Raw genomic sequence first — 27958 nt, 5'->3', positions numbered from 1 at the left:
ATTCAGACAAATATACAGCTCACATCCAAAATATAGTCTTTTTATATTAGTATATGATGTCCAGAAACAATTCATCTTACTCTGTCCCCCAACAATATATGTGCAATGATTAAAATGTAACCCACCACGCAACAGAGAGCTGCCTAAGCAAATGACATCAGTTCATTGGAATATTGCTCTCTGAACATGACTATACTCAAGTTGATTGAAGATTTCCTCTTCTGTTTCTGGAGTAAGCTGGATATTATCTTTGATTGGAGACAATGGGTCCGATGATTTTTTACAAGAGGGGAGCTTTTCAGAGTCTCTGAAAAAAAGAAGACAAGCAACCATGTACAATTATGCATGTTGCATTTTCTAATCACAGAACTATAATATGTATGCAAGTATGAAGAAATAGAGGAATGAGCGCAAGGTTGGAACTCAGGAAGCCCAGAGTTTTAATCCCAGTTTTGCCACTGATTTGCTGAATACACTGGGCAAGTTACTTCAACTCTCTTCTCCAGCTGTCCTCTGAGGAAAAAGAAAAGTTACTTATCCTATAGTAACTATAGTTCTTGGAAACGTGTTGTCCATATGTATTCCACCCTTGGTGTCCATGGACCTCTACACTTCAGACTGAAGTCTTTTGACCCACAGTGTCTGTTGGGTTCATGCATCCACCTTAATGGTCCTTGTGCTTCAGTACCAAGGGCATAAAGAGTGGAGCTAGTCCAATTGCAACTCAATTCCTTCACCGCAACAGAATCCAGATGGACTCCATACTAGTGAAGGAGGAGGATGGGTCATGGAATACATATAGACAACATTTGTCAGATAACTCCATTTACTGTCATGCAAGTAGCTTTTCTTCCTTTGAGTGCTTGTCCAAACGTATTACACACTTGGGGATTTACCAACAGTGATATGGTGTGAAAGTGGTATACGTCCTGAGTCTACTTAAAAAAAAAATAAAAAAATTATGTATCAGTTCTGACAAAAGGAAGCATCAGACCCTCGCCGCATCTACCAAGAAGTAATGTTTATTGACAGTAGGGATTGAACCTCGAGTAGTTGCTTTGCAGATGTCTGACAGGGGTATGCTTTGTAAGGAGGCTGAAGAAGGTGCCAGAGCCCTAGTGGAGTGAGCCCTTAATCTGAGCTGGGGGAGCTAAACTAACTAATTTGTACCAGAACTCAAAACCACTTGGATAGTCTCCGTGCCGACGACTGACTCCTCATTCTGTCAGCAAATGCTACAAATAACTTAGGGGAAGATCAAAAGGATTTGGGCCTCTCCAAATTAAAGGATAGGGCCCTATAAACATGCCCTACAAGCACAAAGCCTCGTCTCTCCTTTATTAGAATGTGGTTCAGGGAAGAATATTGGCAGATGGTTTAAATGGAAGTCCATAACTACTTCTGATAAGAACCGTGGCCACTGGGAGCTGCGGACAGTCAATGTGAACAAAATGTCTCGCGGCCCGCCAGCAGATTACCCTGATGGGCCACGTGCTGAAGGCTGCCAACCCCTGTAGTACTGCATTATACGAAAGCACACTAGGGAGCACACCAGCAGGCTCTAGACTGACATTGGGAGAAAAGAGGCAAAGCCTCATGTCTGTAGAGACAAGTGGGAATATTTTTCCACTGTGTGCCTGTACATACAGTGATCAAAAACCCCCAAACCTTCTTCTCACACCTTCAGGGTATATTCAGAGTACAGAAATGCTGTTATTTCTCCACACAATTACAAAGGGGCTAGGGAGAAAACCAGGGCAGGTGGGGGGAGAAAATAAATTAAATTAATCTTTGGAGTGAAGAGTTAAAGCAACTCACCTTCTAAATTGGAAGTTTTTCCAGAGATCACGGATTGTGACCTGCAGTCCTGGCTTATTTTCAGCATTGTGATGATTTTTCTTCTGTGCACTTAGTAGTTTCTTGCTTAACCCACTGACTTTAGCTGGCATCAGTGGCTTGAGTTTTGTCACAACATGTGATCTTACAAAATTGGATCTCTGTAAACCAGGAACCTGTGGGTATAAATACTAAATCATTATAAAGCTCTGGCAGAAATGATCATGAGCAAACAATATGGGCTATGCTGTACAATTGTATTTATTTTACGCAAGGGTTAAAATAAATAAAATTGTTTTGCTGGAGAATGTAAGTAGTGTTTGCTTGTGCATACAGAAAGGCACTCAACTTGCTTTGAGGACATCAAGAGATGAAGAATCCACCCCTTCCCTTGCTAGTTAATCACCCTCACGGTTAAAAAAATTCTGCCTAATTTCTCATTTGTTATACATATATTTTTATTTCTAATTGCTGCCTTCTCTTGCTACTGAACCATGATGGACTTTTAGCCAAAGTTGCCCTCTTTCTCCATTGTGAATCATACCTTTTGATCAGCTAATAAAAAACTCTTCTTAAAGAGCTCTCAATTTTCATTCACATTTTTCTCCTAATAATTTTTCCTCAGCTTTGGGATATTAGCCCTTTTGAAGCAGCAAGTATATATTTTTGGGGCCAGAACTGTCCTCTGGCTATTCTGACTATAATTAGGGCATGATCACTGGTCCCTACACAACCACTCACTTCCAGTCCAGTGATTAATTAATCTTTATCCGTCATAATGAGGGCCAAAATAGTTCTCACACAAGGTATTTCCCTCAGTTTGAATTAGAAAATCACCTATTTTTAGAAACTAATGATGTTTTACTAGTGTCAGACAAATGAATTACTGAATGTTATGCTTGTGACAGAGCAATGAAAATAATTTAAAGCTTTGAGCACTAGGATTTTTAGAATTCATCTATAACAACTTTCTTTCTTCCCAATTCTTTCACTTTCATTTGAGTTCCCTATCAAAAAATACACAAATCTGATCAGTCCTGTAAAATGATAATTTAATATTCACAAGGAGGAATATCTAAACTGTTCAAGAGACTGATATTCAGGACTACATATATGTAATTGCATACAAATAAACTGTATTAAAAAAGTTATTCAGGTTTCAAAGTCATGTGGCAAACGGTATTAGAAGAAGGGTGTAAGAATATTTTATGGAACTGGAAGGTATCAGGGATTATCAATTTGTCCATCCTGAAGATCCCCCCCCCCCCCCCCAAAAATCAATAAAAAATTGTTTTTAAGCAACAAGGATGCAAAATTGCTTTGAAAAGTATAACAGTGGTGTTATACAAACTCTACTTTCAGCCCAACCACAGCAGAATAGTGGTAATATCTTAACACCCTCATAATGGGACTGATTTTTTCATAAATTCATGGTCTTACACCATACTCATCCTCATTAATTAGGTTTTGTCTCTGTTCACTGATCAGTAAAACATTACTGTACCACCAACACCAAGGGACCCTGAGTTTCCTGAAACTTTTTGGATATGTTAGATCAAAGGTACTTATGTGGCTTCTGCACAATCTTTAATGCATTTATCCTCATAACAGTTCTGAGAGACAAGGGAGTATTACTGCCCCTGTTCTACAGATGGGAAACTGAGGCACATAGAGATTAAGTCACACAGGAAATCTGGAAGAATAGAATTGAACCCAGATCTCCCAACTCCCAGGCTAGTGCCCTAACCATTCCACAACCTGCACTCTCCTCAAAGAGCCATATGTCATTCTAATGAAAAGTACACATCAAAATTTTGAAAAAAGCAAGAAACAGATAGAGAATATTTCAGAAGGAAAAGTTAAAATTTCTTTACATGGAAAGCAACCCAATAACCACAAGGTGTCACTATTATTACAAGGAGTGCATGCAACACTGCTGTGGATACTTGTGATTTTTTAATCTTTATAAAACAGTTCCTTACTAAAAATTAGTGAAAACTATGGCTATGTCTATTCTAGCTGAAGATACCTTGTGAGTACTTTTCTGGCTGGGGTGGAGGGTGTGCAGGGGAAGAAAAACATATATGGTCTTGTTCACACTTATCAGTAAAACCAGGCAAAGCTCTGTTTATCGATTGCTTGTCTGTTCATTTACAATGTAGCTGTAATTTGTAATATACATAGGAACTTAAGGTTCTTTAAACCAGTTAAAATCTTAGAAATGTCCTGGACTTTAGTGAAGGAACATGGTAAACAAAATGTGGTTAAAATCCCACAGCAAACTATGGTCATGTTAATGGTTCTAACCAGGGTTTATAACCAGGTCCCCTGTTTCAGTTGCATTTGTAGTATGAATGAGCATCAGGAATGACAAGTTAGAGAAGTGCTGTCATGCCTTCTCTGGTTAGCATATAATAGTGCCTGAGACCCAACCTGACTAAAGTCTTACAACGAGTGAGTGTAGTGGTTTACCCAAGACTTTGGCCTTCAAAATTCAGTGGATCATACATTAAAATTGAAGAAAGGTTATACCTTGCTCCTTAGCAGTGTATGCTTTCTTTCAGTACATACAGTGGAAAATGGGGCAGAGCTTTGAGAACTTGGATCATCACCTTGCTTTAGTCTGGAGTCAGATTCCTTTGGGACAAAAAAATATTTTACATCATTTAGGTTTTAAAACTGACTTTTTCATAACAAAACAATTTACATATTATGTATGTGTACACACACACACACACACACACACTTATTCAGTTTACAACATTTTTCAACATTTTAAAAGCTTCCCTGAGAGCCTCTGCTTGTTTTCACTGAGCAATACTGTATAAATATATGCACATTGAAAGGGACTTCTTCAGTCACTGGTAAAAGCAGATTCAGAAATCTAAACGCATTAGTCGTCTTAATCTTACTCTTTGCATGAGCAGCAATGGAAAAACTGAAAATATAAACTAAAAAACTAGGAATTATTTTGGGGGAAGTTTTATAGCCTGCATAATAGAGGTCAGACTAGATCACAGTGGTCTCTCCTGGCTTAGAATCTGAGAGTCTATGAAAATAAAAGGACTGACTCAAAGAGCCAAATGTCAAACTAATATGCCAATCCATGCTGCATGGACATGTCCACCATACAGACAAGTAGCTTTTGTCATTAGAAATTAACCTATTCATAGGGCATTATTTTGAAGAGGAAAGTCAGATGGATCACTACTTTAATTAGTGTGACCTGTTTGCAAACGCCTGAGACAGTACTGAAAATATTACCCTAAACCCGGATGAATTAGCCCACATTACCAGTACAGCTGAATTGAAACAAAGCTAATTTTCTTACTTCTGCTTCCGAGTCTTTGTTAGACACCTGCGATATTCTTGAGAAGTCCAAGCTGCTTTCTGATAGCTCACTAGACCCCTGAGACTGCGAAGAACACTCCATTTCCAGTAAGGGGGAGGATTCTTCATCTGACTCATCACCTCCTGCATTGCTGACAGTATGTAATCTAGATATCTCACAACCCTGGGACACCCTTTGACTGTTTCTCTGTCGGTGAAACTGCTGTAACAGCAGCACGCCAGGAGATGGGCTGGGTGTCCCAGGACTCTCTCCAAGGCTTCCAGACCAACTGAAACAACTTCTCTGTGTTTCCACAGGGGATGATGAGATAGTTCTTGTAAACTTCCCAGTCTCCGAACACTGAGGAACAGGATCTTCTGTTATACTTTTAGTTACTTGGGCCTGACAATCCAACTTGACATCCTGTGATGGTTGGGCAGTTTCATTCTTTGTTGTACAATCAACCATAGTGGTGGCATGGCAGAAAAACCTAACATACATAAAATGAAAGATACAAGGGATAAAGAGGTGGAGGGAAAAAAAAGTTATCAGTTTTTCAAATGAAAGTGTCATTTTCACAATCACAGCAATTTTGTTTTAGAAGTGCTATTTACAGCTTTATAGGTGTTCTAGCTCAATGGAAGCAGCAGTAATACCAGTCACTGTCTGCCCTTGTTTCAGTCATGTTATTAGAACTACACTAATCTGAATTTTGAGGAGAAGCCCCAGTGAGGTTTGCAAACAAATAAGGCCACTGCAGCATCATACTCCTCTCAGACTAACAGGTCTACCTCCTCTCTCATGCCCTGGCCCCAACAATACTAGGTAAGCTGTAAGATGGAGCTACTGACAGCCAACCCTCATTCTTAGCTAGACCTGCCACCCTAGTGTTGCAGAGATAGTGGGGACGGGCAGGCTAACCGTTTTTGTGGTTAAGACATGAGGTGAGACCTTGGTTCAATTCCCAACTTTGTTGTAGACTTGTGTGTGACCGTGAGCAAGACACTAGGACCCCGACCCTGCAAACATTTATGTACATGCTTAACTTCAAAGATGCAAATAGCTCCATTGACTTCAATGGGACTACCCATGCTTAAAGTTATGCACATGTGTAAATGTTTTCAGGAGTAGGGCCTTAATCTTTCTGTGCTACAATTCTCTACTTGTAAAATGAGAATAATACTTCTCTAATGCCCTGTGAAATATGATATCATTAATGAATGTAAGTAGCTCAGACATTTTGCTAATAGGAGCCATATACCTACTTAACTGATGGATAACTTTGTATGAGATTACTACAGGAGTGAGCTAGAATTCATCCAGCACTTTCAACTTTGGCAGTTACTACTAGGGACTGTTGCCACAGCCTCATTTAAGCTCTCTCTGAAACAGAGCTCCACCTTGGGGGAAAACAACTGGCAAATCCTGGTTTCTGGGGTGAGATGTCAAAGCTGGATGCTGTGCAATTCTAGCTCTTGTACAGCCTAGCAGAGCCACAGGACCTCATTGATACATGTTTTAAGAACTTTTTCTGAAACATGTTCTCCAACATTTAAGTGAAGTAATACAATTTATAAGTTAAAATGGTTTGCTTTGATATCAACTATGCATAATAGTCTTCTCATTTTAGGTGCCTCTCTTTGAAAAAGCTCATAATCAAGTAGATAGTGCATATGCTCTTCCAGGATGAATTGCTTCTATCCCGGGTATAACACTGCAGCTATTTTTAGAATAGCTATTGCATAATCTGGAAATTAAATACCATCAGTTGCTAATAAACTTTTATATCTATAGAGTATTATAGCATGGAAGACTGACAGAAGAAAAATAATTCTGTTTTACAGAAGTCTTGCAGTACTCTGCAGTTACAGTAAAAACTAGACACTTAACGATATGCCCCTAATAAGTTAGCCTCACTTCCCCTTCTTTTCCAGGATTAACAGGAAGAAATAAGCATACAAATACGGCAAGAAAGCCCAGCATCAGATGTGTAATGCCAGTTCACTGCAGCCACACATTGTCTACTTTAAGAAATGTATGCAAATAGGTGCAAACAAGCCTCAGAAAGTCAGACTGATTAGGTTCTGGATGTAGCCTGCATCCATGAAACCTAGATGGGAGACTTTATATCCTCCTAAACTACTCAGCACACTCAAGCCGATGGAAGACAAGAGTGGAAGTTGGATTGGCGTCAATATTCCGTTAACCTTACATATAAAAAACACAATCTTAAAATGAAGGAATTTAAACAATATGAAACCAAAGTCAATTGGGATTTTCCACTCTTCTACAGAATGAATTCATAAAAAAGAGCTGAAACACATTCAAACAACATTGCATCACTAAATGCAGTTAATACACATCACGGTCTTCACACTAAGCCCAGTGCTTAAGGAGGAAGCATGGTTCAGTAGATAGGACACTGGATGAAGAGTCAGGAGACCTGGGTTCTGTTTCTGGTTTCACTCCTCCTCTGCTCTGACCTTGGGGAAGTCACTTTACCTTTTGTTCAATGGTTTCTGCTCCCACCTTTTGTACATCTATTGACATTGTAAGCTCTTTGAGGGTGGGAACTGTCTCTCACTATGCGTCTGTACCATGCCTAATATAAGGGGTCTCTGATCTCCATTGGGAGTTTTGAGGCACTTTTGTAATACACATAATGAACAGTAAAAGTAGGAAAACTGCAATGTTAAACTCTTAGTATTTCATAAGAATTTAATCTTGACATTTTTAATATTATATTACTCATTAAAACGGTGATTTAAACATGCCTGCTTCTAGTCCCTGGAACAACAATAGCACCGCTCTCTTCATTTTTCCTCTGCAGAAAGGAAGCAAATTTGTTCCTGACTTTAGGTTGGGTGTTTGAGCTCTCTTTACTGAAAGAGTCCCCTGAAGCATGAATCGATGACACTGCAGAGACACACTTCTGTGGCTCACCATCTTCACTGTTTTCTTTCTTGGGCTTTTTTGCTTTTGAAAACGAATACTGACTCAACAGATCTCCATCCGACATCTCTTCTAAACAGAAAGAATACAGTTCTCATTAAGTTTAATATCACTGTAGAAATGCCCTGTAGAATGAACTCTCCCAGCTGGTAAGAAATGAGCTGAATTGAACATTATGCCATTTACTATTGTAACAAACCTGAAATGCTGTTAATTTCAGAATGGTGTAGACATTTAGGAGATTATGGTATTTAACACAAATGTTGGCCAGTAAATTTATACTTGTAAGAACACGTACTAGACAAGTAATGCACTACCAAGTGGCCTGTTTCACAAATTGTATTAGGATAAAATTCCAAAATTACTACTACTACTGCTCATTTATAAAAACACTGCACATGCAGACTATTTTCTCAGAGTAAGAAGCAATACCTGCTTCACTGAGTATATAAACAGAGAGACGGGGACAACAGTTTAGAAAAAGGAGGGCACGAGGAAACCATTAGTGAGGAAAACAAGATAGAAAGGATCACTGAAAGAAACGGTACTGAAGAGAAAAAGAGGTCATGTGCTTGGATAACAAATACTGAAAGCCTGTTCCAAGCATGACAGGGGGTCTAAAACCAAGAAATGGACAAAGTAAGCAATAGAGACAGCACTGAGAGAAGTACATGGAGCTAATAAGGGCTGAGACTTAAACAGGGCAAGATTATGTAAGGCCTTGAAAGTTAGGATAAGGATCTTGAGTTTGAAACAGTAAGCAAAAACAGACCAGTAAAAAGGTGCAAGTGGAGAGTAAATCTACCTAGGAAGCAGAATTTGTGATAACCCAGAGATGAGAGAAGCTGGAGGGAAGAATGTCACAGTAGTCAAGGCAAGAAATGACAAAGGCTTAGCAGAGGCATGGACAGGAAGAGGCTGAAGCTGTGATAAATGAGGGTGAGTGGGGTAGCTCCCTTTTATGGGCACCCAGCCATCCAGTAACTATAAAAACCCTCTTAGTAGCTGTTCTCTAATTGCTCTACCTGTAAAGGGTTAAAAAGTCTCACTGCTATGCACAGGTAAAAGGAAGCGAGTTTGCACCTGGCCAAAAGTGCCAATGGGAAGGCTAGAACTTTTTAAAATTGAAACAAGGCTCCCCTTTTGTCTGTCTGTGGTTGTTTTCTAGGGGAGAAGCAGACAGGGCAGAGCTATGCTGCAAGAAGGATGGGGCCAGGTATGAAAAATCCTTGGTATCATATCTAGAAACTACTCATTTGAAACCCCAGATATGTAAGTAGATCAGGAAATGTCTAGGAAAACGTGATTAGGTTTATCTCTTTATGGCTTGTGACTGCTCTGTGCTAACCCTGGGTGCTTTTGTTTTGTTGTAACCTTTAAGCTGGACCACAAGAGAGCTATTCTTGATGCTTAATCCTTGTGGTTACTTTTTTTTTAAATCTAGCAATAGCTAAGAGGTTTGTGCACGTTTAGTTAGCTGGTGGCAACAGCTGATTTCCTTTGTTTTCCCTTCTCAGCCCTTCCCCAGAGGGGAGTGAAAGGGCTTGAGGGTACCCCCTGGAAAGGAATTCCTAAGTGTGCCTTTCTGGGCTCTTAAAGGGGCTCTGCACTTGGGTGCTGGCAGCATTTACCATTCCAAGGTCAGAGAGAAGCTGTAATCTTGGGAGTTTACTACAAGCCTGGAGTGGCCAGTATTCATTTTTAGAATCCTTGCAGGCCCCCACCTTCTGCACATGAAGTGTTAGAATGGGGAATCAGCCTTGACAGAAGCAGAGGAGACAACTCCACTGAAGACACCAGATAGACCAGGGGTGGCCAACCTGTGGCTCTGGAGCCACATGTGGCTCTTCAGAAGTTAATATGCAGCTCCTTGTATAGGCACCGACTCCAGGGCTGGAGCTACAGGCGCCAACTTTCCAATGTGCTGGAGGGCGCTCACTGCTCAACCCCTGGCTCTGCCTCAGGCCCTGTACCCACTCCACCCCTTCCCCTAAGCCTGCCATACCCTTGCTTCTCCACCATCCCCCTCCTCAGAGCCTCCTGCACGCCACAAAACAGCTGATTGGAGGTGCAGGGAAGGAGAGGGTGGCACCCATCAGCCGGCTGCCAGTGGGTGCTGGGAAGGGGGAGCTGCTGACGTATTACTGTGGCTCTTTAGCCATGTACATTGGTAAATTCTGGCTCCTTCTCAGGCTCAGGTTGGCCACCCCTGAGATAGACCAAGCAGAGTAAGAACAGAGAAGTGCCACTTTCACTTAGCTAGCAATAACTCATCAGTTACCTTGGTAAGGGTAGCTTCAGTGGAACAGAGGGCAGAAGCCAGATTGAAGAATATAATGGGAAAACTGGAAGACAGAGCATCTAGGCAGTGGGAATAGACAGAATGCTCAAGGAACTTGGATATGGAAAGTAAGAAGGAGGAGCATATACAATATTTTTGAGAACTCCTCTGCCTGCATCCCACCCTGTGACTGGTGGGATATTTTCTAGTGCCTTATGAGCCATTATAAAAACAAACAAAACAAACCATATAATTTGAAATAGATTTTTAAAAATAATTTTAAGCAATGTAATTAAAAATTTGGCAGAATGAGATTTCTAACAAAACGGCTAAACTTTTGAAAGTCCAAAAGCAAATCAGATGAAACCTAAAACTTCAATATATAATCAAAACTCCAATTGTTACTTAGTTTTAGTATTTTGTCTCCTCGGTCTTGCAACACGTTTAAACACACAAACACACACACACTTAAAATTCTTCATATAAAAATATACTGGAGATGGAGTTCTCAACCTCAAGCCTTCAACTCAACTAAAAAAAAAAAGGGTCTCCTTTTTTCCCTTTCTGTCCTGATAATTTTTGTGTAGACACACATACCACTTCTTGATCTTTTGACTAGTAGTTCCTTGCTTGGAAGTTTCAGGCCTTTGATACTAATTATTTTCTCAATGCCTTTGGTAGTTGATTTCTCTAGCAAACGAGTGGTACATGTGGTAATGTCTGTATTATGACCAGGCTTGTAGTCTCTTCTCCAAATGCTGTTTACACAGTATGGCTTCTGACTACCAGCTCTATCATTCCAGCCGCGACTTCTTGGCCGTGAAGGCTACAAAAAATAAAAAAGAACAAAACATGTGTTGGAGAGAAATTTATTAAACCTAGGATTCCCCACTTTAGTGTATCAGGATGATTTGACATTTATACAACAGCTATAACAGACCGATCTGCTCTTCATTCACATTTTATTCTCATTTCCACATTTTCAAATTCTTCCCATATAAATTAATTTTTGTGTTGCCACATCCTTTTTCCTTCAAGTGTGGTGTGATTGACTGCTAGTCTAAGACAGATATAAAGAGGCAGAACAATCAAAACAATTTAAATTTCTGTTATGAAAACAATTAGAGGAAATATTTTGTATTGAGTTAAATACAGCAAACGTGACATCCCAATAAATTTTTAGAGTTATATTTGAACCAGTTACTTCCATAGGTAAGCCTTTAATTAATCCTTTCTGAACCGATATGGAAATAGATGTTAAAAAGTCAGATGGTTTGAAGCAGCTTAAGATTTTTAGTTTGTGCAGGACAACTAGAAGTATAAAGACTTAAGTAATACTCCAAGTAAAGTGATGCTGTTTTTCCTCTCTGGACACCCAGGTACAAATTTTTATTAGGATAAAAATAAGTGCAGGGATTCCAGTGTACTCCTCAGAATACATACAGCCAAGTCATAAAAACCACTAAAAATGTGGTACAATAATATGTGCTGAAGAGTTTCCCAGGAGTGGAAAAAGGGCATCTCAGCTAAGGAAGGAAGAGCATTGGCAGAAAAAAGAAAAGTTGGAGAGAAAAGTTGACAAAATGCCATCTTCCTTTCCACTACCATTTGGTCCCTCACTTTCACAAGCAATACATTTCTACATCAAAATGAAGAATATAAACACAGATTTATTTTGCATATTCCCAATGTATGATACTTTCCCTTCATTTACTCAGACCAGGTGATTCTGGCCACCCTACATCAGTTGTAGATGTCACATGACAAAAGATGCCAATGAAGATCATCTGTTCTGGATGTTCTAACCAATCTATTTCCTTGTCTGTCCACCATCCCTTGTAAACTGAAGAAGTATGTTTCCTTTGACCAAAACAAGGTCAGTAGGCCCCTTTTCAGCATTTATAGTGTGCAAATGCCATTTCTTAACTTTCTAAGTACCTCCTGATGACAAGTTATCTCAGAAATATAATGCATAATGATTGTGGAAAGATTTTTGCACCACAAGCAAGAACTTTAATCCAGGGATTGAAAATTCCTGGTATATTCAGATCTCAACTAGCACCAGAAAAGCTTGACTGGTCCACGGAACCATAAGGTTTGCTATCTCACCAACAATTAGAGCAAAGAACTACAGTTATGCACACCATAGAAAGCTGGGAACATTATAAAGCAGATTCTAGTTCTGGCAGTGCATAAAACAATGCACCCTGAAACTACCTCATTTGATTTACTATCTTTCTTCCCCTTATAACAGTGGTTCCCAAACTTTAACAGCCCGCAAACCCCTTTCACTAAATTGTGAAATCTCATGAATCCCCTCCTAAAAATGAATATTTCCAGGGATTTAAGTTTAAATTTCCTCTGCACTCCACGGGGCTCCTGCTGCTGGACCCCGTTGACTGCCCTGCCGTCAACTGAGCTCGGGCTGCAGGTCCCGCAGAACGCCGGGGCTTGGGCTGCCAGACCCAATTGCCCAGCCCCACTCTCCCTGGGGCTTGGGCTGCCAGCCCCGAGCAGAGTGCTACAGTTCAGGCTCCTGGCTCCCCCACTCACAGGGGCAGGGCTCAGGCTGCCAGCCCCAACTGCCCTTCCCCGCTCTCCCTGAGGCTCAGACGGTCTACGCTGCAACTGGGTCCCACCGGCTGCCTCCAATGCCCGGGGTCCTCTGGCCGCCATTAGTGAAATTTTTCTGCAAACCCCCTCTAATGTTCTGCGAACCCCCAGGGGTTCGCGAACCGCAGTTTGGGAACCACTGCCTTATAACTTGAATTGTAAAATGTTTGCAACAGCTACCATCACAAGAATTGGTATATTTGAAAGGGTTTATTTAGGGATGCCGATTAATCACAGTTAACTCACGCGATTAACTCAAAAAAATTAATTGCGATTAATCACACTGTTAAACAATAGAATACCAATTGAAATGTATTACATATTTTTGGATGTTTTTCTACATTTTCGAATATGTTGATTTCTATTACAAAGAATATAAAGTGTACAGTGCTCACTTTACATTATTTTTTATTACAAATATTTGCACTGTAAAAATGATAACCAAAAGTAATAGTATTTTTCAAAAAGAAAAGGAGTACTTGTGGCACCTTAGAGACTAACCAATTTATTTGAGCATAAGCTTTCGTGAGCTACAGCTCACTTCATCGGATACATAAAGTGGAAAATGCAGAGAGGATTTTTTATACACACAGACCATGAAAAAATGGGTGTTTATCACTTCAAAAGGTTTTCTCTCCCCCCACCCCACTCTCCTGCTGGTAATAGCTTTTGCGAATACAGACTAACACAGCTGCTACTCTGAAACCAGTATTTTTCAATTCACCTCATATAAGTACTGTAGTCAGTGGCGTGGCCAGGTGGAGAAAACAGGGGGAGCGGAGATAAAAAAAGGTGCCACCCACTAGTACTCACCTGGTGGTGCTCTGGATCTTGGGCGGTGGGTCAGGCAGCGCTCCGGGTCTTGGGTGGTGCTCCGGGTCTTCAGCAGCGCCTCAGCGTCAGGTCCTTCACTCGCTCCGGTCTTCGGTGGCACTGAAGGACCCCCCCCACCACCGCAATGCCGCCAAAGACCGGAGCGAGTGAAGGACCCGACGCTGAAGCGCTGCTGAATACCCGGAGCGCTGCCGGGTGAGTAAAAATTTAAAAGGCGCCAAAGAATTAAAAAGACGCCACTTCTGCTCAGCGGGGGAGCAGCCGCTGCCCCGCTCCCCCACAGCTACACGACTGACTGTAGTGCAATCTCTTGATCATGAAAGTGAAACTTACACATGTAGATTTTATTTTGTTACATAACTGCACTCAAAAACAAAACAATGTAAACTTTAAAGCCTACAAGGCCACTCAGTCCTACTTCTTGTTCAGCCAATCGCTAAGACAAACAAGTTTGTTTACATTTATGGGAGATACTGCTCCCTGCTTCTTATTTACAATGTCACCTGAAAGCGAAAACAGGCATTCACATGGCACTGTTGGAGCCGGCCTTGCAAGGTATTTACGTGCCAGATATGCTATACATTCGTATGCCCCTTCGTGCTTCGGCCACCATTCCAGAGGACATGCTTCCACACTAATGATGTTCATTAAAAAAATGTGTTAATTAAATTTGTGACTGAACTCCTTGGGGGAGAATTGTATGTCTCCTGTTCTGTTTTACCTGCATTCTGCCATATATTTCATGTTATAGCCATCTCGGATGATGACCCAGCACATGTTCTTTTTAAGTACACTTTCGCAGCAAATTTGACAAAACGTAAAGAATGTACCAGTGTGAGATTATTGAAGATAGCTTCAGCACTCGACCCAAAATTTAAGAATCTGAAGTGCCTTACAAAAGCTGAGAGGGACGGGGTGTGGAGCATACTTTCAGAAGTCTTAAAAGAGCAACACTCCAATGTGGAAACTACAGAACTTGAAGCACCAATAGAGAAAATCAACCTTCTGCTGGTGGCATCTGACTCAGATGATGAAAATGAACATGCATCAGGCCGCTCTGCTTTGGATCGTTATCGAGCAGAACCCATCATCAGCATGGACGCATGTCCTGTGGAATGATGGTAGAAGCCTGAAGGGACATATGAATCTTTAGCGCATCTTGCAAGGCCGGCTCCAATAGTCCCATGCGAATGGCAGTTTTCACTTTCAGGTGACATTGTAAACAAGAAGCAGGCAGCGTTATCTCCTGCAAATGTAAACAAACATGATTGTCTGAGCAATTGGCTGAAGAAGGAGGACTGAGTGGCCTTGTAGGCTCTAAAGTTTTACATTGTTTTATTTTTGAATGCAGTTATTTTTTTACATAATTCTACACTTGTATGTTCAACTTTCATGATAAAGAGATTGCACTACCGTTCTTGTATTAGATGAATTGAAAAATACTATTTCTTGTGTTTCTTTACAGTGCAAATACTTGTAATCAAAATGAATATAAAGTAATCACTGTACACTTTGTATTGTGTTGTAACTGAAATCAATATATTTGAAAATGTAGAAAACATCCAAAAATATTTAAATAAATGGTATTCTATTATTGTTTAACAGCGTGATTATTTTTTTCAATCGCTTGACAGCCCTAGTTTTATTGTTATATGAGCTGAAGGGTTAAATCCCAGAATTCAAAAAGCACATTATTCTAGTTCTTGTCATTTATGAGCGGTCAATCAGCTGCTAAAGTCATATTCAAACTGAAGAGGGGGGAAAAAAAAAGATAGTGACAAAAAAGACTTTTTTAAAAGTGAGTTTCATTTGATTTATTGAAGCCATTTTTTCTGTATTTTTTAAAACCTTCCACTAGTGGAAAAAAAGTTTTCACCTTCAAAAGAACCTAAAATGGCTCATAATTAAGTGAAGAAAGTAGTACAGAAACAGTACCTGATATCTTTCCCCACAACTTCATTTCATGAGGGTTCTTGAACCCAGAAAACTGTTAATAGTCCAAATTCAGGAAAGCCTTTAAACAGATGCTGAACTCCCACTGATTTCAAAGGGTTGCAAGCACAGATTTAAGTGCTTTCCTGAATCAGGGCCAGTCAATGACAGAATGGGCATTAAATTGTTATATATTACTGGGAGAGGAAATCACAAAAGTTACTAATAAATATGAACTTTAAGCTTTTGGGAACTACTGAGAGGTTTTTAAAAATATTTGCAAAAATTGTTTCAAAAAATGCAGTGTCACACACATTTCAGAATCTAGAAACACTTTTCAAAGCACTAGTCTTTGACCAGTGATCAAGGGGCAGGGGAAATAACCCCCAAATTTGTATTCTGTTGCTGCTTGAGACTCACTATTATTCCAGACTCCTTCTGTACTATATACAACTGTCAGAACACCAGACCAGCTGTAGGTAACATTCAGCCATACTTTCCCTTGCAATTCCAAAGGTATTTCAAAATCCTATGTTGAATGTTTTAAAAATGTTACCTGTGAAGCCTCAGGGTTGTAGTCATCAATTTGTTCCATTGTATGGATATCTTTATTGCCAAGAGCAATTTGAAAAGCAGTATCATCACCAATATGTCTAAGTCAATCAAATTAAGGGGATATACATCTGAATATTTGTATTATAAATACAAAATAGTATGACAAATTACAACTCGTACTCTAATTTCTATATTAAAATGTTATTAGAATAATCCAAAAAGTTAGTGTCCAAAGAAGAATATATACTGCTGCACACGCTGCTCTCCCCTGACCTTGTTCTGTAGTAGCATCTGGCAGTCCTGGGATGTGTGGGTAAGTCACAAAACAGTACAAAAAAGAAAAAAAAAAAAGAAAAAAAAAAAAAGGAAGTTGTTAGTTACTACTAGGGAGAGCCAGCAGGAGAAATAATGATGGCCCAAGAAAATGAAAGTCTCTGTCAGTCACGCCCCACAGCAGCTTGGTGGGCGTTTCAAAGTTGGGAGCTAGTTCTTAATGACTCCCTCCCTTCATACTTGGATTTCTTATTTCACCATGCTGGGAGTTATAAAAGGAAGACAGAGGATGGGGAAATGCCCCCGCTCTCACAGGTAAATAATCCCCACACAGGTTAGGCAAATGACAGAAAGGGTCCTAAGTGTTGATGGGAAAGTTACAATGTGTATTATCTTAACACCACCCACAGTAGTCACTGTCTCAAAGAAGTCAAGACAGTTCTTTAAAAAAACAAAAACAAACTAAATTCAGTCTAAAGTTAAGCCAAGGAACATTTTCTTTAAAAAGCATATTTGTGATTTTAGAACCAAGGGTATTTCCAATTACTGGAAGATTTTTCCTTCTGATGAGAGCAATGCTTTAAAAAGTTAAAGAAAGAGACTTACTAACTTTTGATAGGCTGACTGATCAAACAAAAGCCTCCTGTAGAACAATGGAGAAAATTACAAAGGAAAGGAGGAGAGGAAAACCACTGTGCTACACCATTTCCCACATAATATGCTAGTGCAGAAAGGATACCGCCCTGCATAAAGTAGTGTTTCTGGATCAATGCTGTCATCATAAGCATTCAGAGGAACAAGCTTCCTCTTGACTGGGTCAAAAACCAATTGATAAAGGAAAGTATTATTGGCTCGAATAAATCCCTCTATGTACTCTTCCGATACAGTTATATTCATCTTCAGGTACTGCCCAATTTTCTTAATAACCTGTCAATAACAACAAAAATATTGCTTCATCATCACTTCCAACCAAAGGAGATGCAATACCATGCACATCTTCAAAAGTAGTATTCCAGATATTCTTGAGGAGATACTCTGTGACTATATGAAATGTTGTTTTGAGCACAGGGCAGAAGGAGTGGAAGAAACACAGCAGAACATACATACATACATAGAGAAATTTTATATCCAGATATCCTAGAAGGAGTACTCTGTGACTACATGGAAAGCTGGTGTTAGCACAGTGCAGAAGGAATGGGTGGAGGAGGAATGTAATAGAACAGCCTTCACACAAACACACACACTTTAAATTAGCAAACAAAACCTACATTTAGTGACAGTTAAGGTTGTGGCAGGACACATTCTATCCGTCCAAAACCTTAAAAGCAGGGAAATAAGAAATTAATAGAGAGGGACTTGTGCATTCCTTTCCACCTTCATATTCTCAGCCACATTATTAATAACTCCCTCCAACTCTCCATAAGGCTTTCATTTCCATCTCTAACAGATACCATTAGCAATACGTACCCCATCTTCATTAATGTTTTGCATTAGAGTACAAGTTTGATGAAGCTGAGGTATAACTAAATGTATCCTTTATTCTAGTTCACCCTTCTCTCTTCCACCTTCAAACACACAAAGCTAAAAATTATTATATATGACAAAAGAAAGGCTCTTAAGCTTTCAGAAGTCCTTTGTTATTTATTTTTAATCAACAAGAATACTGACTTAATATTTAAATAGTTTCTCCAATATATATATTGGATTTAGGTACTTTTTTGGTGGTTCCTTTGAATTCGTTAATTGGTAGTTAAGTTTTGAGACAAGTTTCTTGAGAAGGATGCATTTTAGTATATGGGCAAAGTTTTACCCTCAAAGAAACTCATTTTTTTTCTGTTTAGAACACCAAACATATTTTGGAAGTATGTTTTCTGCATTCATTCCAATTACTTTTGAGTGTAATTCACTGCAATGAGAAATCTGAATGCTGTTTCACACACCGTTGGATCAGTATGCTTATTGCCCGATGCCAACTCTGTCCACATATTTATTCAAGTGACACCATCATAGGACCTAATCACATTAGCCACGCCATCATGGCCTCATTCACCTGCACATCTACCAGTGTGATTATGCCATCATGTGTCAGCAATGCCCCTCTGCCATGTACATTGGCCAAACAGGACAGTCTCTACGCAAAAGAATAAACGGACACAAATCTAACATCAGGAATCATAACATTCAAAAACCAGTAGGAGAACACTTCAACCTCTCTAATCACTCAGTGACAGACTTAAAGGTGGCAATTTTGCAACAGAAAAGATTCAATAACAGACTCGAAGGAGAAGCTGCTGAACTTGAATTAATATGCAAACTAGATACCATTAACTTAGGTTTGAACAGAGACTGGGAATGGCTCAGTCATTACACTAATTGAACCTATTTCCCCATGTTAAGTATCCTCACACCTTCTTGTAAACTGTCTGAAATAAGCCATCTTGATTAGCACTTCAAAAGTTTTTTCCCCCCTGCTGATAATAGCTCCTCTTAATTAGCCTCTTACAGTTGGTATGGGTACTTCCACCTTTTCATGTTCTCTGTATGTACAAACATCTTCTTACTATATGTTCCATTCTATGCATCCGATGAAGTGGGCTGTAGCCCACAAAAGCTTATGCTCTAATAAATTTGTTAGTCTCTAAGGTGCCACAAGTACTCCTGTTCTTTCTGCGGATACAGACTAACACAGCTGCTACTCTGAAACCTGTCCTTATTGCTTAGTTACTGGCTTACGATATTTACAGCTGAAATGCTTCCCATGAGATATTAGTGAACAGCAGCTTTTCAGGTGCAAATTTCAGTATTTAGCTAAGATAGGTACACTTAGTTTTTTTTTTTTTTTTTTAAAATACTAGTTTGCTTAAACAGTGGAAACTGATTAAACAATGGAAAAATCTACAAGATTTCCTTCTGATATTAAGAAAGCTTGATGAGCAAGTCAAATAGGTTAGATACATGCGCTACCAATAAATTTGTGAAATAGAGAAGAATAACACTTCTTAAATCCTCAAAGATCCACATCGAGCAGAGCACTTAAGCAAGTGCTTAACTTTAAGCAAATGGGTAGTTCAGCTGAAGTTAACAGAACTCTGGTTTGCTAGATTAGGGCTACTAGCAATTGTGCCTTCAAAATAACATGAGGTTCCATGTTTATCATTCCTTAAGAACGCTCTTCTTCCATATTGCCCACAAGAAATTAATATATAAATATGAAGAAAATACAATTGCAAGCTAAAAATCTATTCTCTGGATCTCTCAATGTGCCAGGTTTGTTTTCGGTGTAAGCTCTGTGGGGAAAGAACTATCTTCATTTTTATGTCTTGTACAGTGTCAAACACATTGTTTACCCATGAAAATGATAAAAAATAAGCAGACGTGAATACACATAGGGAGCAGAGTAAGAAGATGTCACTTCTTCCATCAATCATTCTTCCACAGAAGAACCACATTATGTAGTTGAATCTAGCACAGTCTGAAACCAATTTAAAAGTTGTGGGCTGGTTTTCTGGGAATGACACACCAGGAGTAAATAAATGATAGCATGAAGGACAATCCTTTAGGCTTGGAAAAACCTGTCCACATGCACTACATATTCTTGAAGAATCATAATAAATCAGTATTCGTTTTATTTAGGTGTTGAGAAACAGTGCTCCAATGCTGTTTTATTAACGAAATACACCATTCTCCAACATCAGTGAAATACTTCCTTTGATCGTTTCCTCAAAATGCAGGTAGTTAAGGAGAATACCCTTCATGACATCCAACCCCTCAGATTAAAAAAAAAAAAAAGTGAGTGATATATAAAGGTTTTAGAAATCCTAAAATATAAATCTGAGCATACATTACCTTAATAATATCAGGATTACTGGCTAGTTTTAATAGCTTGCATGCCTTAGCTAACCCAATTCCATGAAGTGATGGAAGGTAGTCACAACCAGAAAGGATGCACATGTAACGGAATTTCTCTTCAGTAAATACATCCCCAAGCTGTTTACACCTTCCTAGTCGAGCCTGATCGATCTCTAGTCCATTTCCAAACTTGTCAATTTTCAGAAACACCTTGAGATAAGAGAGCAAGTAGTAACATTAATTCTCATCTCATTGTATTTTATGCACATTGGTGAACTCAAGGGTGTTCCCCCTCAAACATTTATTACATTAATAGCTTGTGATGTTTGCCTTGCCTATTACATTTGCTTTCAGAAGACTAAATTCTAGAAGGTACAGTGTGGCCTGCCAGAAACTCCACAGCCAGTAGAGGAAGCATGTGTTAGAGTGTGTTTTGAAAGGAGCCAAGGAACAAAGGACAGCTTGCTACACAGGCCTTCTGCAAAAAAGCCACGGATAGGATAGTCTCAGATGGGTTCTAAGAGTCAAGTGTTGTGGTCAAAAAGTTGTGCGTAGGCTTCCTGATCCAGCAGTGGCATCTGAGCATACATCTATTTGCAGATTCCCGCTTCTAGAATATGGACACACATTAATACTAATTATTATGGGGGTTGTTGTTTTTTGCTTGTTTCGGTTCATATTCAAGAACAGGAGCATCTTTGGTGCAGGTATTTTGCTTTCTCTGTTTGGAAATCACGTACTACATTGTGGACACTACTAAAAATAAATATTTATTAGTTTGTGGCACTTAATGGAGAAACAAGGTTGAATTTGACCCTTAACCTCTGTGTCTCAGTTTCCCTATCTGTGACAAGACAATAGCTGTACTTACATACTTCACAAGTGTGTATGGACAATTAGTTTGTACAATGCTTTGAAGATGTAAAGTGAGATGTAAGGGCTATTTATATTTATTACCTTTTTACACCCAAAAGCCAGAAGATCCGAGTCCTCTGTAATTATAGCTTGTACTATGCCAGTCTTATTAAGATAGGCCAACTGAGCATCAGCTTCATATGGAGCAACAACACAATCAACTCCTTGGGCACGGGCAGCCTGTACACAAACAAGTATAAGAACAATATAAGAACTGAACACTATTATTACTGGACTGCAGCAGCATCTAGGCTGCGGTCAGATGTAGGCCTTATTTTGCTAGGCATCGTGGATACAATTTTCAAATGTGCCTAAGTGTCTTAGTAACATTCTTCATTTTCAGAAATGACTTAAATACTAAGGAGCCTAAGTCCCATTGACTTTCAATAACACTTAGGCTCCTAAGTCACTTTTGAAAATAGAAGTTAAGCAGTTCTGAAAATTTTACCCTGTGTAAGCATATAGTAACAACAGTCAATACTTAAAAAAATCTTAGTCTTGTAACCCCAAACTTGAAAATCACTGTGTTGGGACACTGCCCATTGAAATCCATGGGGCTCCACTCACGCAGACCCATTTGAAGGATCTAGCCATAAAAGTTTAAAAATAAATAATTTCAGTTTAAAAACCAAACATTTGCTAATAAATAACATTTCCTACATTGGCCTCCAACGCTATCCACATCCATTTGATCTGACCACAACGGTTTATGCTCCCATTCCAACCAGTTTTTCTGTTCAAAGAAAGAACATCTGAACAAACAGAAGACTGCTAAAACTCTGCTATGACTGAGAACTTCAAAGATCGATTTCCTGGGCCATTTTTTAAGTGATCCATAATTTTCCTATATATAGTTGTTTGCTAACAATTAAAAATACAAAACTGTACTATTTCCTCCCTGTCATTTATTTATGCCAGACTGAGGAACCCAAGCCACAAGTGGCTCTTTAATGTGTCTCCTGCAGCTTTTTGCAGCACATGATGTTAAAAACAGTGTGATTTAATTATTAACCAGTTTAAGTAAAAGAATCCTGATTGGCTAATATGTTATTGACAAAATAATAATACTTGGTCAGTCATTTTGCTGTGAGAATAATAAGATTTCCCATGTCATACTGTTTAAATATGACTATATAGTACTATAGTAAATGAAACAATGAATTCACGCTACTGTGGCTCTTTTGGGTAATACCGATCGCTAATTTGGCTCCTGAATCACTGAGGTCTGAGTATCACTGATTTAATGCTAAATGTCAAATATGGAGTACACTCAATGGTTTAGTTAAAATTGCAAAGATACCTGTGAATGATTGTCACGTGCCAATTCAAAGACGTCTGGCATAATGAAAAGCAGAGTGGAATACGGTAGATTTATCTGTCTGCTGTGCTGAACAGCCAAAAATGTGCCTAACACATACATCAGGACATCTTGCATGATTATATGTTGAGAGACAAGTTTCATGTAAATATGGGCAAGGAAAAGCAATGAGCAAGATATAAACATAGTGGAGAAGCTGCCAACAAAAACTGTAGATGTCATTTGCAAACCTACTATATATATATATAACAACTTACCTTAATAACTTCATGAGCCATCGCATGGGTAACATTGACACTGCGCCCAAAACAGTCTCTGGCTTCTGATAACTTCCCCTCACGAAGCAATTGTTTCCCCTTCAGAAGATTAGCCTGTCGTTTCCTACAGGGTAATAAAACAAAAAAAAACAAACACCTCCCTCAATATATATTATTATTATTCCACATTTACATACTACCATAGTTTGCATGACACTTCATGAAGGATTAAGATGGACATGGTTTCTTCTCCAAAAAGGTCAAACTATGTTACACAAAAGAAGAACATGAAGATATGAAAAGGTATAGGAAAAAGGGGTGCAAACAGATACAAATAATGACAAGTCATTTTGTAGTAATGCTTATAAATAGTAACACATTGAGGTAGAGACTGAGGAAGAAGCAGGCAGCACAGGAGTTGAGATGAACAGTGCAAAGTAGGGCAGAAGAAGAGGGTTTTAAAGATGGTTTCAAGGAGAATGAAAATGTTTCACACAAGAGGTTTGTGAGAGAGTTGTGTTTCCTTCCAGAGTGAGTCCAATACCACAAATTGACTATTTCCCAGGTTTAAAGAGGCAAAGACCTCATGAGACTTAAAACTCCTTGGGGCAGGGACCATCTGTTTGTTCTGCATTTGAACAGCACATAGCACAATGGGGTCCTGGTCCATGACTATGGCTCCTAGATACTACCAGAGTGCAAATAAATAATGAAAATTGCTAACCTAGCAATATTTGCAAAAATTCAGGACAAAATTTAATGACATCAGCTCACAAGATAATAGCACTATCAAATCAGAATCTGAACCCAAAACCCAGGCCCGAATCAAATCTTAATGTAATGCAGATTGAACAACAGCCCGTTGACCCATTACTAATAATTAAGGCTAAGTTTCAGTCATGGGTATTTTTAGTAAAAGTCATGGACAGGCCACGGGCAGTAAACAAAAATTCACGAGCCCATAACCGGTCCATGACTTTTACTAAAAATACCCCTGACTAAAACTTGGGGGGTGCCGCAGATACTGGAGAAGGGGGCGCAGGTGCTCGGGGGGGGTGAGTCACGGCCTGGGGAAGCAATGCAGGTGCTGCGGGGGAGGGCGCAGGCAGGCTCCCTTCCCAGTCCTAGCTCAACATGCTGCCTCCACTCCGCCCCAAGCTCCAGTTATGCAGCTCCCATTTGCTGGGAACCATGGCCAATGGGAGTTGCGGGGGCGATGCCTGACTGTTGGCAGAGGTAGCATGTGGAGCTAGGGGAGCTGAGGGAGAGGAGTCCCCGCAGCTAAGCAATGGCCCCAACCCCAAGCCCCATACCTAAACTCCTGTTGCTGGGGGCCCCGAGACTGCCCCAGTAACAGCCAGCGCAACTGACCCAGGGGCTGCCCGAACTGTTCAGGCAGCTCCTGGGCCAGCTGCACAGGGCTACTGGAGAAGTCACGGAATCAGTGACAAACATGGAGCCTTACGAATAATAACCAACTACCTGTACTGGCAATAAAATAATTCTACACTTCTGATCTCATTGCACAAACCAGAGGTATAACTACAGAAGGTGTTTCAACTTACAAGTTACTGAAAAGCTATTGCTCAAAATATCTGCTTTTCCCCCCCCATTTATAAAATATTCCAGTTTTTAAAAGAGAAGTTCTATTCTAAAAAAACCAAAACTCTCAACAGTATTTTGGTCCTCAGTGTTGAAATAATCATTACATCACACTGTAAGAAGCGTAGAAACTAAAGCAATCTTTGATAAGCCCAGCAAAATTACCAGTTTAAAAAATATGAAGCATAAGCACACAACTGGTATAATTTGTCTGCAAGTTGATCATTACTTACTCTCTTCGAGCTTTTTCCACTTCCTTTTTAGAAGGCAGGGTACATCCATCAAATACTAGAACTGGCTTGATCCCAAATGACAAGAGCATATCAACAAGTTTCAAGCAGAAGACTACATATCTGTAAGAATATATATATATTTTCATATTACGAAGCATGAAAATATCCATTGCTTGAGAATGAAACTTAAACCTTAAGACTACCACATATTTCTAACTTGCAGGAAAAACAAAAAAAAGTTGATGATAATTAGCATTCAAGGCTGTCAGTGGGTTAAAAACCTTTTTTAAAAAAATGAAGAATAGTACACACATTTTTTCTATGAAGGAGTCCTCCTTATGTCCTGTCTCCGGTGAAGCCCAGTCCACTATGAACATTATCATCTGTTATGCTGTTTATTCTTCTTTACAAATAATTGTGTGTCCAAAGAATAAGTTACACTTCACTGAAGTGCCAAATTGTACAGCATTTTGTAAACTATAGGACAGATCATCTCCCTGACGCCTGTGAGCTGAATACATGATGCTCAAACAGAGTGGGGATGCATATTGCATTATCCTTTCCTGAAACTCTGCAGATGACCTTCTGGTGGAGCTTTATGGTGATTAAGGGGTGATGAAAGTGCTTACCATCTATGTTTGCCACAGTCATCACTCCAGATGGCGGATAAATACTGGGATGCCTGTGCTAAAATGAAAACTACGTAAAGCATCATTAAACTTGGGAATTGGGATCTGTGCCTATATATACCCCCTCCCAGAAAAAGGAGAGGTTATTATGATCAAGAGCAGGGTATGACCTTGCCACAGAGCAGAACTAAGAACAGCCCTCAGATGGCAGGGAAGACAAAGCAGCAGCCCACCTTCACTGGTCCCCAAGCCCATCTTTTCTGGAGAAAAAGATTCGTGAGAGATTCTAAGATTAAAGATTCCCATGTTTCTTCAGTCCCCCAATCTCCTCGGTATTTCTATGGAAATGTACAATTTGGTCCAGTATGTGTATATAGGGATTATTTCACTTTTACAGATCTAGTTGCCTGTGGCTGAAAAGCAGCAGCCTTTACACAGAACTGAAGGCTATATTATTAAATATAATATTATTATTATTTTTGACAGTCATCTAATATTTTTCAAGTCTTAACTGACCACACAGTTTTTTCTAACACATAATATGGGAAAGTAGAGAGCAGCTTTTACAGTGTTATAGCTAGAAACACTTCTTCTGGTGAGATAGACACTGGAATAGCTGGATCATCAAAAATTGGACCAAAAGGAAGTGCTGTAATATTTATGAAAGTGGGGCAGGTCACATCAGAGCACGACAGAGGTTTCGACCAACACCCAAAATAAATCAAGCTTAGCCCAAACTGCCTAATTTTGACTCATTTCCAGTTTAAAAAAAAAACCACTTACTTAAATAGATATTTCAACCTAAAACAAAAGCTTACCTCCAACTCTCCCAGAAGGTTTGTGAATCTTGTAAACAAATTCAAAAGCAGGCATATTTCTTTGGGATTCATTATGAGCAATGAACAATATATAATAAATAATATATGTTGTGCAGGGTACTTTTGTGCAGGAAGAGGTTGATCTCATTCACAATATGGGGTGCCAGAATTACTTAACATTGTTATGTCATTCTGCCACATAAGATTGTTTATGAGCTGTCATTTTTGTACCAGAGGACATACTGCCAGTGGCACAAGCTGCATTATAGCTGGGACACTTTTCATTTTCATACAGTAAAATATAGATGTTATTCATGAAGGGCACATTGAAAACACCTCTCCTGTCTGATTTTTAAAAAACTTACTCTTGATATAAGCAACACCAAAGACTGGGGGCGGGGGGGATCTTTTTTTTCCAATGTTTACTTTGTGTATCTGACAGCGATTTGTATATGTAGACTCACTTTTGCTATTTCTCCATTTGTGCATGGTTATAAAACCACAAAAATGAAACCCAGTCAGTTTTTTTTAAACATAAGAGAGTTAAAAGCAGTTTCAAGTTGGCAGTGTCCCCTTACTTTGTTAAAAGGCTGAGAAACTCACAAAAATAGGTTAGGGAAAGCTTACTGGTCAGTGGGTTCTCCTTTGGCTAGCTTTTCAGCACAAGCATAGGCTCCTTTGTGCAGCCAGCAGTAAGTATCCACAGCTACCACTTGCCCTTTGTATTTCTTCACATGGGTGGGTTCCGCTGCCTCTTTGATAAACTGGAGCAGGCCGTGGATTCCCATGGTGCTGCTTAAACTGGAATCAGGAAAGAGGGAAAATGTGACACAAAACACGTTTGCTCGCCCTGCACGAGGTTTTCATCTTTGCACAGGGCCGATCGCAGGAGATGGCGGGCAGGCGAGGCAGGGAAAGAAAAGCACCTGGGACCAGTGCAGCCTGCGACTGGCAAGAGAGCCACGGAGCACAGGGAGACCCGAGCTTCGGCCTCCTGCCCCAGCGCACGCAGGCCCGGGAACGACAGCCACGCTGCGCCCGGGGGGGGGGGGGAGCCGGGGCCCCAAGCCCTGCCTCGATCCCGGCCCCGTGTAGCCCCCCTTCATCAGCCCTGGGGCACCCTCCTCCCTCCCCCGACGGCTCGCCCCGTCCTCGGCACCTGGGGCTGTTCGGAGGAGCCGCGAGACGCTCCCTTCTTCCGGCTGGGCTGGCTCCGGCCGCTCAGCCGCCGGGCGCGCGGGAGCCCGGAGCACTTTCAAGCAGCGCGCGCTCCTGGCCTCGAGGCTCCGCTCCGCCCCGCCCCCGGAGCCGCTCGAGCGCGGCCTGGCGACAGACGGCCCCTCCCAGCATGCCGGGCGCGGCGGAGCGTTGCAGGCTGGGATATGTAGTCCGCAGGGGGCGGGGTCCTGCTGCCCGGCAGGCGGCAGGACCCCGGCCGGCTCGGGTACGGGCGGGGGCGCTGGGCTCCGGCCCTCCCGTGATGAGGGAAGGGCCGGCAGCTGGGGCCGGGTTGTCAGGCGCCCGCCAGCCCCTAGGCTCGCCCGGGTGCAGGGAGGAGCGGAGCGTCCCGCGGCCGGGGCGTAGGGGGTCAATGTGCCCCACGCAGCTCCCTGCCCCGCTCCCCTCCCCAGCGTCCGCGTTGTTCCCCTGCCTGGCCAGAGCCTTTCCCTAGCGCACCTAGGTACTTACTGCCGGGTGGGGGCAGCCTGCTCCTCCCTCCGCGGCGTGTA

The 27958-nt window shown here is 40.6% G+C and overlaps 1 protein-coding gene across 3 annotated transcripts; it reads right to left on the bottom strand.

Annotated features, from left to right (window-relative positions):
* On the bottom strand, nucleotides 1–27958 carry EXO1 (exonuclease 1). Of its 3 annotated transcripts, none has more exons than XM_073335266.1 (14): nucleotides 27918–27958; nucleotides 26856–27029; nucleotides 24782–24901; nucleotides 22947–23070; nucleotides 21414–21551; nucleotides 20454–20666; nucleotides 17347–17534; nucleotides 16336–16432; nucleotides 10998–11226; nucleotides 7942–8191; nucleotides 5168–5657; nucleotides 4369–4473; nucleotides 1819–2012; nucleotides 1–307 (listed from the first exon to the last, which is right to left on the bottom strand). In XM_073335266.1, the coding sequence occupies exons 2-14, from the start codon at nucleotides 27014–27016 to the stop codon at nucleotides 163–165; spliced, it is 2454 nt and encodes an 817-aa protein (XP_073191367.1). In that variant the 5' UTR covers nucleotides 27017–27029; nucleotides 27918–27958; the 3' UTR covers nucleotides 1–162. The 3 variants fall into 3 exon arrangements, with proteins under 3 accessions (XP_073191367.1, XP_073191366.1, XP_073191368.1); XM_073335265.1 differs by lacking the exon at nucleotides 27918–27958 and adding an exon at nucleotides 27388–27514; XM_073335267.1 differs by lacking the exon at nucleotides 27918–27958 and having other exon boundaries at nucleotides 26832–26907.

Source organism: Lepidochelys kempii, chromosome 3 (genome assembly GCF_965140265.1).
Source record: "Lepidochelys kempii isolate rLepKem1 chromosome 3, rLepKem1.hap2, whole genome shotgun sequence".
Classification (NCBI taxonomy): Eukaryota; Metazoa; Chordata; order Testudines; family Cheloniidae; genus Lepidochelys; species Lepidochelys kempii.
Note: the sequence above shows the minus strand (reverse complement) of the source record. Positions and strands in the feature narration are given on the sequence as shown.

Excerpts from the sequence above, each read along its gene's own strand:
- EXO1 (XM_073335266.1), bottom strand. The coding sequence starts at position 27,016 with ATGGGAATCCACGGCCTGCTCCAGTTTATCAAAGAGGCAGCGGAACCC. Across the intron at positions 5,658-7,941 it reads GTTCCAGGGACTAGAAGCAG|GTTTTTCTGCCATGCCACCA; the intron begins GCATGTTTAAAT and ends TATGTATGTTAG. Across the intron at positions 4,474-5,167 it reads ACAAAGACTCGGAAGCAGAA|GAATCTGACTCCAGACTAAA; the intron begins GTAAGAAAATTA and ends TTTGTCCCAAAG.